At 42.9% G+C, this 10,913-nt stretch overlaps 1 protein-coding gene across 1 annotated transcript; it reads right to left on the bottom strand.

The window, feature by feature from the left end:
- Window positions 1-135: 135 nt before the first annotated feature.
- On the bottom strand, window positions 136-10,684 carry LOC133110019 (hepatocyte nuclear factor 4-alpha-like). Its single transcript, XM_061219835.1, has 10 exons — window positions 10,553-10,684; window positions 8,781-8,952; window positions 6,644-6,738; window positions 5,583-5,689; window positions 4,499-4,654; window positions 3,568-3,655; window positions 3,073-3,225; window positions 2,392-2,628; window positions 1,937-2,059; window positions 136-1,781 (listed from the first exon to the last, which is right to left on the bottom strand). The coding sequence occupies exons 1-10, from the start codon at window positions 10,665-10,667 to the stop codon at window positions 1,639-1,641; spliced, it is 1,389 nt and encodes a 462-aa protein (XP_061075819.1). The 5' UTR covers window positions 10,668-10,684; the 3' UTR covers window positions 136-1,638.
- Window positions 10,685-10,913: the final 229 nt, after the last annotated feature.

Genomic DNA, 10,913 nt, shown 5'->3' with positions numbered 1-10,913 from the left:
ACACGCTTATGTTCCTGTCTAGTTATCCAGTGAAAAATGGTTTGATGCCTATTTGTGATTAACATATTTTGATCTTGTAAATAATATAAGTTGCACAAATGTTTTGTATTTTAGTAATAGTCGGACACTGGACAATGTTGTTTATAAAATACACATTTAATGTTTTGATTGTACATGTTAAAACACCCCATGTCCTTCAAGACAAAGGCACCATTGAATGCAAGCCATTTCTTCTCAGCATTTTATGTACAAACTCAAAACATACCCTTTTATGCATTAAAAATAGACTCTTTGTTGGTTGAACATCTCTTGCAGTGGTTTAAGGCACTTCACACAGAATCATTTCAAATGAAATCAGTGACCACCTATGAGTTTATCTTGTAATAAACAACTAAAGATTCTCAATCATTTAAATGAAAAACAAGCTTTGAAGATGTTTAAGCTAAGGCGTCAACCTTGTTTGACATTGTTTATAAAAACTTTTCCTCAAGAGAGTTGCACCAGTTATAAATGTTGCACATTTTACAGTCATACAAAATGAAGAGATTTAAACAAATTTACATAGAAATGGTCTAAGTACCATTCATTTTTATTTCATATTTAATGAAATATATACTTGTAATAAATTAATTATGAAATACATGACAACCCAATTACTTGTGTCCATGGGCGAATGCATTAACTTACACAACCTAAAAACAGCTATTGTCAGTATAGACCAAAAAATAACTAATGTGGGAAAAGGCAGAGGAAGGACAGTTTGGTGGATAGGAAAGAAAAACAGCTGAATATCATTATGAAAAAAGAATAATAGGTCTCTATTATCCCTAATTTATTTATCAAACTTAATGTACACTAATGACATTGAACCTACAGTTACAGTCTTAGACTGACTGTAATTTCTCAGGTTCTGCATATTGTGGACATAAGAAACATAAATGCAGATAGCAATAAGCCATACAAAAGTCGCTGACTTATATTTGCTTCTATTAGCTTACAGACTTAATGTCAGTTACTGTGTTGCATGACCAGTTTGTCTTCTGTTGAATCTATCCAATTTCCAATGTAATAAACATGCACCCATAAATGAGCTTTTTTTTTCCTTCAACAATTTGTTGTATAAGAGTATGGCTGGCTGATAATACAGAAACATGGTTTTATATCATATTGACACAATCATAGTTTGTACTGGAATGTATGCATTATTCCCTAGATATTATGTTCAATGACCCTGAGTAAAGTACTAAGTGAAAACATAGTCAAGGGAGGGTTATACAATGTCCTCACTTTTGGTATGTATTTTAAGAGTTTGTCTAAAGAAATATGTGACCTGTTGCTCCTGTTTTAGCCTTTGCACCTACCAGTTATTTCAAATAAAACCGCCACTTACAGAATAATTCGCTGAAAAGTCAATCAGCCCTGGTGTATCTGTTTCGATTGGCTCAATGCAGTGAGTCTTGTGAGAGTGACGGGACAGCTCCACCGATTTTGCAGTTCATGAAGACTCACTCTCCACTTTATTGGAAAAGTATTTGGTCTGTTTTACTACAAGTTTTACCCTACGACTGTACAATAAGCTTCCTGTAAGTTATTTACACAGCTGTGTGCTGCACGTGGAGGAGACTGATAGGCTCCGAGTTAAATGGCCTCTTGTTTGGTTATGGTTGGCTGGGGGATGGAGGTGGGCTGTTTGGGCACCATGGCTATGACCCCTTGGGGCAGCTTGTAGTGTTCCGAGTTGGAGGGCGCTGGTGGGGAGGGGAGCGGAGTTTCGGGAGTGGCTGCAGAAGAGCAGAAAATGCCAACAGTTTACCACTTTTAGTCAGCTGCTTAAAAGATTATTATGAGCTCAGATACTGGCAGAATACAAAATGAGCATTTTAAATTGAAATGGCCGACCCATCTCCAGTTACAAGGGCCGGGAGCGGGCACTCACAGATCTGGCCGTTGTGGATAGGGGTGGGCATGTTGCTGCCCACGATGATGTTGCTGCTCAGGTGCTCCTGTACCAGGTGAGGATGTAGGGTGTGAGGGACGTGGTGTGTCTCGTGAGCCGAACCTGAAATCAGACGTTATATAGTTTCATTCAACTGGCCAAAAATGATCTATTATATTATTATTCAATTATACAATTAAATTATTATCATTAGATTATTATTCAATTGTGGAATTATGCAAGTGATTTTATTGCTCGGATTATGCTCTTGACTTCCAAGGGAGACATTCTAGGCCTCTATATCCATTAGGAATAACAACATAACAAAAGGCGTTTGACAGAGACAACAAGTGATAATCATAACATCCTAACAGAAGATGGCATAAGCGTGTGGCTAGCCGCTAATCTGGCGAGGTGCCAGTCAGGATTAGACGCCTGTGGCAGAGAGGTCTCACCTCCCAGGAGCATCTCCTGGAGCAGGTTGTCGATCTTCACCATGCCGAAGAGCTTGACCAGGTGGATCTGCTCGATCATCTGCCAGGTGATGCTCTGCAGGGTGGGCAGCAGAAGGAGCAGCTCGCCGAAGCGGCCGCGGGAGTCGTACTGCCGGTCGTTGATGTAGTCCTCCAGGCTCACCTGCACCTGGTAGCGCATGCGCTTGATCTTCCCAGGGTCGCTGAGGCCTTTGGCATCTGGTGAAAGACATGGGGGAGGGGGGCCTTGGATTTTAATTGCGGCAAATCGAGGAGTTTGCCGCATGCGGCTACGGTCGCAGTAAGATTAGCCGTTCTGAATTTGGGTGGGAATCGCAGATGCCACATTGGACGCCAAAGAAAAAATGAGTACACAATTTCAACCTGCCTTTTTATGTAGCTGTCCTGGGAACATACATTAACTGCATATTATTTTGCTTGTTAAATAAACAGCAGCAAGGTAAGCTAGATAGCTTACAACTGCCAGTTTGAAATAATGTTTTAGTCAACAAGGTCTGATTCACAACCCTCAGGCATGCTTTGTACTTGTGCATATACATGGTACAATTTGTAGTGGTCTATATGTTGTGCATGTGTGCATGCATGTTTGTGTGCTTTTGTGTTTATGTGTGTGAGTTTGTGCATAGCCAGTCATTTGTGTACCTGGGTCAAAGAAGACGATGGCTTTCAAACAGGAGTACTCGTTGTCATCTATCTGGAGCTCCTGAAAGGGCAGCACTAGCTCATCCAGAATCCGCACTGCCACTCGACTCACCTCCAGCTCCGGGCAGTTACGAGGAATAATGTGGTCATTCCCTGAACAACACAAGCCGGAACGTTAGGAGAAATAATGTGGTCATTCCCTGAACAACACAAGCAAGAAGACAAACCGCTGCAGTTCTGCAGGTAAGTTTGATTTTAAAATACTTTCCACTAGTCACTATTATCCTGGGATTTTATTTATCTTAAATGTAATTGTGCCTTCAATGTGTCCTTCATTTGATAAAGACACATGTAACAGCACTCCCTCATGTAACAGCACTCCCTATCTGATTCAAAATTCTGAAATGTAATTATTTTCCTTTTACATTAGTTCAGTGAGTTGAGCAATAACCAAAATGAACTTGGGTGATTAACATTAACATTCTGTCCTCTTACCTAAGAGCAGCAGGTCTTTGAATAGCATGGAGCGCTTAGCTACTCCCAGAAGAAGATGCTCCCCTGCATGGGCTCTCAGTAGTGCCACCTGGGGAAAAATACAACACATTGAACTCTGCAACGCAGACATGCTCTTCCACATATCAACACAATCATCTCTTATTGCCTAGGTGAGGAACCTTTTACATCTTTGCATTTAATTTTTTTAAATCTACGCATCCATCCATCTGTTTATCCAGAGGTTTTTCCAAGGGATCCAACTGCCTTCTCCCCAATTAACCCAGGGTCCACAAATCAGTTACCAAGCGCTGTTTATCAAAGTGTTAATGATTCTGAACACATCCTGGGCAGATTTAACTTTCAAACCAGCTCATCATTTTCCCAACAGCGGATACCGAAATACATTAACTATATACCCTAAGAGCTGTGGAAGCCAGACAAGCCAGCTTTCCCATGGACAGTGCTGGAACTGACTCTGCTGAGAGTGTAGAAAGAGCGATAGAAATATATTTTATTTTTATCTTCAAATCCATGCTCATATCAATGAACACACACTGCAGAAGTCAAGCTTCAACAGCAGCTCAGAGCAGAGAAAAAACAAGCCTCAGATTAGGTTATGTGGGATCATAGATTCATTATTTTTAAATAAATTATTGCAAATTAAGCCTTTGGAGGGAAACCATTCAGTGTGTATTTTTCCCTGTACTATATGTGGCACCCCCATAACACTTCCTGTTTGATCAGTCTAGGACTTAATGGCCATAGAAATTGCTTGGTGATACCATACCATAGTACAAGACTACTTGTGGTTGTCCTATTTAATCTATGTGTGGGCATGTCATCTTTCACATGAACCCAGATGAAACCCAGACTGGAGTCTTTTCTCACAAAGGTACTTGTGCGTGGGAACCGTGTTTGTGTCTGACTGTACCTGATCATCCAGAGGGAGCTCGCAGAAGGCGGGGATGTACTTGGCCCACTCCACCAGGACCAGCAGCTGCTGCTTCATAGACTCACACACATCTGTGATGGCGGCCATCTTCTTTGCTCTGATGTCGCCATTCAGAATTGGCACAGGTGAGGATATCTGTTGTGACAGGGAAATAGTAACATTGCACTTGAAGTACAAAATGAAGTGGTTTGAAACCATATGTTATTATTCTACAATATACAGATGAAAACCTTCAATGGAAAATAAAGTTGAAAATTAGAGTTAGTTCACTGAGCACAGTTTCCATCATGCAATCAATATCAATCATACAAGCAATTAGTCAATTACATAACATTTTCTGAAGTTCTAAAAAGAAAAACAATATTCACTAGTTAATATACTGTATGTTATTCAGTTTCTATATATTATATAACATATAACAGGTGACTTGTTCACATGAATGAGACCAAAGAAAAATCATTATTACAGGTCAAATACGTAATTGTTTTGGATTCAAATACTATGGCTTCTGGTCCTCTTGGCTGGACCCAGGTCTGATATCGTCAGATGGAGTCTGAGTAATGGAAATGGCTGCGTGGTCTGTGTGAGTGAGGAAGTGCGCTGGCACGCTGTACAGAACCTCTGCCTGTATGAGTGTGTTAATGGACGCTCATGGCCCTACAGAACCTCTGCCTGTATGAGTGTGTTAATGAACGCTCATGGCCCTACAGAACCTCTGCCTGTATGAGTGTGTTAATGAACGCTCATGGCCCTACAGAACCTCTGCCTGTATGAGTGTGTTAATGAACGCTCATGGCCCTACAGAACCTCTGCCTGTATGAGTGTGTTAATGAACGCTCATGGCCCTACAGAACCTCTGCCTGTATGAGTGTGTTAATGAACGCTCATGGCCCTACAGAACCTCTGCCTGTATGAGTGTGTTAATGAACGCTCATGGCCCTACAGAACCTCTGCCTGTATGAGTGTGTTAATGGACGCTCACGGCCCTACAGAACCTCTGCCTGTATGAGTGCGTTGATGAATGTACAGTATGAGTGTGTTAATGGACGCTGGCGGGCCATACCTGCCGTGACAGAACCTCTGCCTGTATGAGTGCGTTGATGGATGGGAGGCTGCTGTCCTCATAACTGGACCTTCTGGTGCTTATTCTGTCTCTTTCATTCTGCACCGCTGGAGAACATGCACATGAGAAATACATTACATTTTAATAATGATATGAAGATATTCATTTTGCAATAACTGCTGTGCCCCAACATTACATGTTGTGCTATCGTACAGGTTCAGGTGCCAAATGCCTGAGGTGGTGAGGTGCCCGGCAGGAGAGCAGGTCAGGGCCTATAGCCTGAGGCTTCAGCTGGGGCCTTGGCTGTCTCAGCCAGCAATGACCCTGGCAAATTGGCCTTGTTCCACATTTCGGGTTTGGGTGCGTGTAAGTTTCTTCTGTTGACACAACAGGCATCCACAGGATGGATACTCTAACGCAGTAGTGACTTTTTTATGCATACACTGGTATATGGATGTGTGTCTCCTAAGTGTATCTCCTCAAGGGACAACGGGTATTTCAAAATTTTGGAGAAAAGGGGAAAAAAACGTTTGCCAATTGTAAACGAGGACTCCAATGATCATTTGTGTTCAACATCGTTCTCGGCAAACAAATATTTTCCCTGATTTGTACATCGCAGGAAAAAGGGACAGTTTGTGTTGACTGTCAAGGTTGTGATGTTTTGGTCTATTAGTGTTTAATCCAGCTGCGATGCTTCAGTAGTGTTTGCTCAGCAGAAGCCGGTCACGGACCTTAACGTGCTCTCCATTGAACATTAACTGAGCGCTGCACGCAAGGATCGTGCACAGCACCCGGGTTCCTGCTCACTCAGTAATGCTTTGCCGATTAACTGCAATTAATACCTTCAGCTGTCACACCTCACATTTGTGCTGTTTGCTGAGTCTCGAAGGCTAGAGCTATACTAATGTTATGGTGAAGATGACTCAATATGAAAAATGTACATGAAAAGAATAGATAGGCAGAAGACAGGTCATGATATGGATTTATGAGCGCATTGAGAAGACCGCTCTAGACGAAGGAGATGGAGAAGCTGATAGAGGGATATTAGGCGAGGTGCCAACCTTCTTTTTTCATTCCTGCTCGAAAGCATTTCTTCAGTCTGCAGTATCTGCATTGATTGCGCTTGTCTTTGTCCACGATGCACTGTCTGTTGAATCTTGAATACAAACAAAAATCACATAAAAGGAATTAACTTCACTTGCCACTGCTGTTGCTGCAGAGAATTTATGTTTGTTTTTTGTGACTGGAACTTGGGAGACAATAGTATTTTTGAGGTCAGTTGAATTATATTGATAGTATATTAGATTTTATATTTGAGAGCATTGTTGCATACTTCAAGTTATGATACAGTGGATATCCTTCTGATTTGGGGATAATTATGTAATTATAAAAGTGAATTGGCAAACTTATTGCATTGCCAACCAAAAAACAAGCAGCACAGTCAATGTTAAAGACAAACTCCAAAGCACATATGGAATGCCCCCCTTAGGTAAATGGTAAAAATGATACTGACGTATCACTTTCTTCTCAATCCCATCCTGGTTTGGATACTCATGGAAGGGTTTATCTCTAGTCAAGCTGATCTTGGATCAGTGTAGAAGCGGATTCAATAGCAGAATGTGAAGCTGATCAAAGGCCACTGAATGAGATGGGGTTTGGGTGGGTAGTATACAGCTGATCTCGGGTCAGTGAATGAGATGGGTTTTGGGTCGGTGGTATACAGCTGATCTCGGGTCAGTGAATGATGTGGGTTTTGGGTGGGTAGTATACAGCAGATCTCGGGTCAGTGAATGAGATGGGTTTTGGGTGGGTGGTATACAGCTTATCTCAGGTCTATGAATGAGATGGGCTTTGGGTAGGGAGTATACAGCTGATCTGGGGTCATTCCATGTGGATTTTCCTAGTTATGGATGTGATGCTTTGACTTGTGAAGAACCTATGCACTTGTAAGTCGCTTTGGATTAAAAGCATCTGCCAAATGACAAAAATGTAAATGTAAATGTAAATGTAAATGTCAGTGAATGAGATGGGCTTTGGGTGGATGGTATACAGCAGATCTCGAGTTAGTGAATGAGATGGGTTTTGTTTGGGTGGTATACAGCTGATCTCAGGTCTGTGAATGAGATGGGTTTTGGATGGGTAGTATACAGCTGATCTCGGGTCAGTGAATGAGATGGGTTTCGGGTGGGTAGTATACAGCTGATCTCGGGTCAGTGAATGATGTGGGTTTTGGGTGGGTAGTATACAGCAGATCTCGGGTCAGTGAATGAGATGGGCTTTGGGTGGGTGGTATACAGCAGATCTCGGGTCAGTGAATGAGATGGGTTTCGGGTGGGTAGTATACAGCTGATCTCGGGTCAGTGAATGATGTGGGTTTTGGGTGGGTAGTATACAGCAGATCTCGGGTCAGTGAATGAGATGGGTTTTGGGTCGGTGGTATACAGCTGATCTCGGGTCAGTGAATGATGTGGGTTTTGGGTGGGTAGTATACAGCAGATCTCGGGTCAGTGAATGAGATGGGTTTTGGGTGGGTGGTATACAGCTTATCTCAGGTCTATGAATGAGATGGGCTTTGGGTAGGGAGTATACAGCTGATCTGGGGTCATTCCATGTGGATTTTCCTAGTTATGGATGTGATGCTTTGACTTGTGAAGAACCTATGCACTTGTAAGTCGCTTTGGATTAAAAGCATCTGCCAAATGACAAAAATGTAAATGTAAATGTAAATGTAAATGTCAGTGAATGAGATGGGCTTTGGGTGGATGGTATACAGCAGATCTCGAGTTAGTGAATGAGATGGGTTTTGTTTGGGTGGTATACAGCTGATCTCAGGTCTGTGAATGAGATGGGTTTTGGATGGGTAGTATACAGCTGATCTCGGGTCAGTGAATGAGATGGGTTTCGGGTGGGTAGTATACAGCTGATCTCGGGTCAGTGAATGATGTGGGTTTTGGGTGGGTAGTATACAGCAGATCTCGGGTCAGTGAATGAGATGGGCTTTGGGTGGGTGGTATACAGCAGATCTCGGGTCAGTGAATGAGATGGGTTTCGGGTGGGTAGTATACAGCTGATCTCGGGTCAGTGAATGATGTGGGTTTTGGGTGGGTAGTATACAGCAGATCTCGGGTCAGTGAATGAGATGGCTTTTGGGTGGGTGGTATACAGCTGATCTCGGGTCAGTGATCTGCGGGCCCTCACCTGCAGGAGTACACGTGGTTCTTGCGGACGCTGCGGCGGAAGAAGCCCTTGCAGCCGTCACAGCTGGACGCGCCGTAGTGCTTGCCCGTCGCGCGGTCGCCACAGATGGCACACAGGGTGCCCACCCCCAGGTGCCCCCCGCTGCTCATGCCACCTTCTGTAGGAGGGGAATCTGAAACCACAGTCAGGGGCACTACTTCAGATCACATGTCCACTGACATTGTTATGCAGCTCTTCAGAAATAATTCTCATGCAAGCCCTGGTCACTTCAGCCCTGATCACTTCAGCACGCTCACACAGACTGTTGAGAAAACAGCGAATCTCGGTTAATTTGAAGTGAATTCTGAATGAATTTTTTTTTGATCGAGGTGAAACGTGTTAATGATTAATGCTCTTTTTCATGAGGGAGTGAGTCTCTAACTCTCATCAAATAGGTAGGGGGAGAGAGGGCAAGCTGAAGGTTAACAGCACTTTACATTATTTGCATTGATCAAATCATCCCTACTCATAACATTGTAAACAGTAACTTTTTTTAAAGCCAGGTCTGGATGTTGTACCCTTTAAAGACAAGTCGTGACAGACTAAGCCCTAAGTTGTTCTTAACTCTTTTTTGAGAATAGATTTTGAAGGTGTGAATTGATGAATTGAAACAATGGCAATAGTGATTACATTAATCTTTCGCCTGATTGAATCCAGGTTGATCAAAGGGAATAATGATCTTAAATGTGTAAGACCCTTCCTTATACTGAAATTACAGGATTACAAAGCAGATTAAGTTTTTGACAGGATTTTAACTTTCTTTGTTGCACCAGCACATGGAAAATAAGCACAATGGGGTATTTGGTTTGTTAATTAAGCACATAACCCATAAGACAATCAGAGAAGTTAGTTTTTTTTTTTCCAGCCTCTGTTTAGTTGTTAATTACTATTTCTCTCATACTTAACTGGTACCATAATATACTGTTAATTTCTATCAATGGCCTTTAATGGTGTCTCAGCACATAGGAAATAAGTGCAATCAGATATTTAATTGGTTATTTGAATGCATAACGGAATATTTCAAAATATTCAAATAAGGTTCCTCATTTTTTGGCATCATCTACTGTTCCACATATCTTAAGTCATGATCAAACTTAGCATACTGACAATACAAGTTCATAGGATAGATTCAGCACACATACTGCATATTTAGTGTACTAAGAGGATCTAACAAAAAGATTTATTGAATATGTGCTCACTACAAATTGGAAATCCTCAGGAAAGATTGAATTTACTCTTAATTTAATCTTATTTGAACACTCAGGACAGTACACAAGGTAGCAGACTAGTAAGATGGACAAGTGCAAAAACACACTGTCCCATTTGGTACATCTCTCTGTCAAACAGCCGAAAGGACTGACACAACTATAGGCATTCAGTATGCCATCAACATCAAAACTTGAGAGAAATACTGAATAACTGTGATGGCTGCTCATGTTAAAACGAACATTGTCAAAAATGAAGATCATCAAATAGTCAAATAGTTTTCAGTATAAACCCTCAGAGTTGGCAAAGGTTAAAGTCAACGAATTTTCCACATTTGTAAAAAACAACCAAAGGTGAGTCACAGCGATCAATCAGTGACATCAGGTCGAGCGGAGCCTATTTCTGCGTGGTTACGACACGGCGCCTCAGACAGGCTAACGCGGACCGCCACGGCGACAGCCGGGCTTCCACCGGCAGCACGGGGTCAAAGTTCATAGATGCGCCCTGTCAGGCAGCTAGGGACTCACCCGTGCCCAAGGCGAGCACCTGCATGTTCTCAAATTCCAGGGTGGTGTAGGCCGGATCCAGGGCCTCGCTGTAGTCTGCCATCTCCATGTCAGCCAGGGCCTTTGACAAACGCATTCTCAGTGCCCAACTCGCCTGGCTAAAGGACTTGTCTGCGGGGATGCGTGCTACCCCCCTCCCCCTCCTCCCGGTCCCTCCCACCCACAGGTGAACACCTCCCTCTACCGCACCCCCCTCTCCACCCCGTCCTGGTGCGGTGGGTCTTCCCCCAGCGTGGGGAGGTGGAAGGCCCTCTAGTGACTGGTGGAGCAGGCCGCCGCCTCCTCCTCTGCTCCGGGCTCTGGAGGTGGGAGGCCCGCAGGT

The sequence above is a fragment of the Conger conger genome, chromosome 14 (assembly GCF_963514075.1).
Source record: "Conger conger chromosome 14, fConCon1.1, whole genome shotgun sequence".
Taxonomy (NCBI): domain Eukaryota; kingdom Metazoa; phylum Chordata; class Actinopteri; order Anguilliformes; family Congridae; genus Conger; species Conger conger.
This window is presented reverse-complemented; position numbering and strand designations above follow the sequence as displayed.

Excerpts from the sequence above, each read along its gene's own strand:
- LOC133110019 (XM_061219835.1), bottom strand. The coding sequence starts at position 10,667 with ATGCGTTTGTCAAAGGCCCTGGCTGACATGGAGATGGCAGACTACAGC. Across the intron at positions 8,953-10,552 it reads GGTGCTCGCCTTGGGCACGG|ATTCCCCTCCTACAGAAGGT; the intron begins GTGAGTCCCTAG and ends CTGTGGTTTCAG. Across the intron at positions 6,739-8,780 it reads AACCACGTGTACTCCTGCAG|ATTCAACAGACAGTGCATCG; the intron begins GTGAGGGCCCGC and ends TTTGTATTCAAG.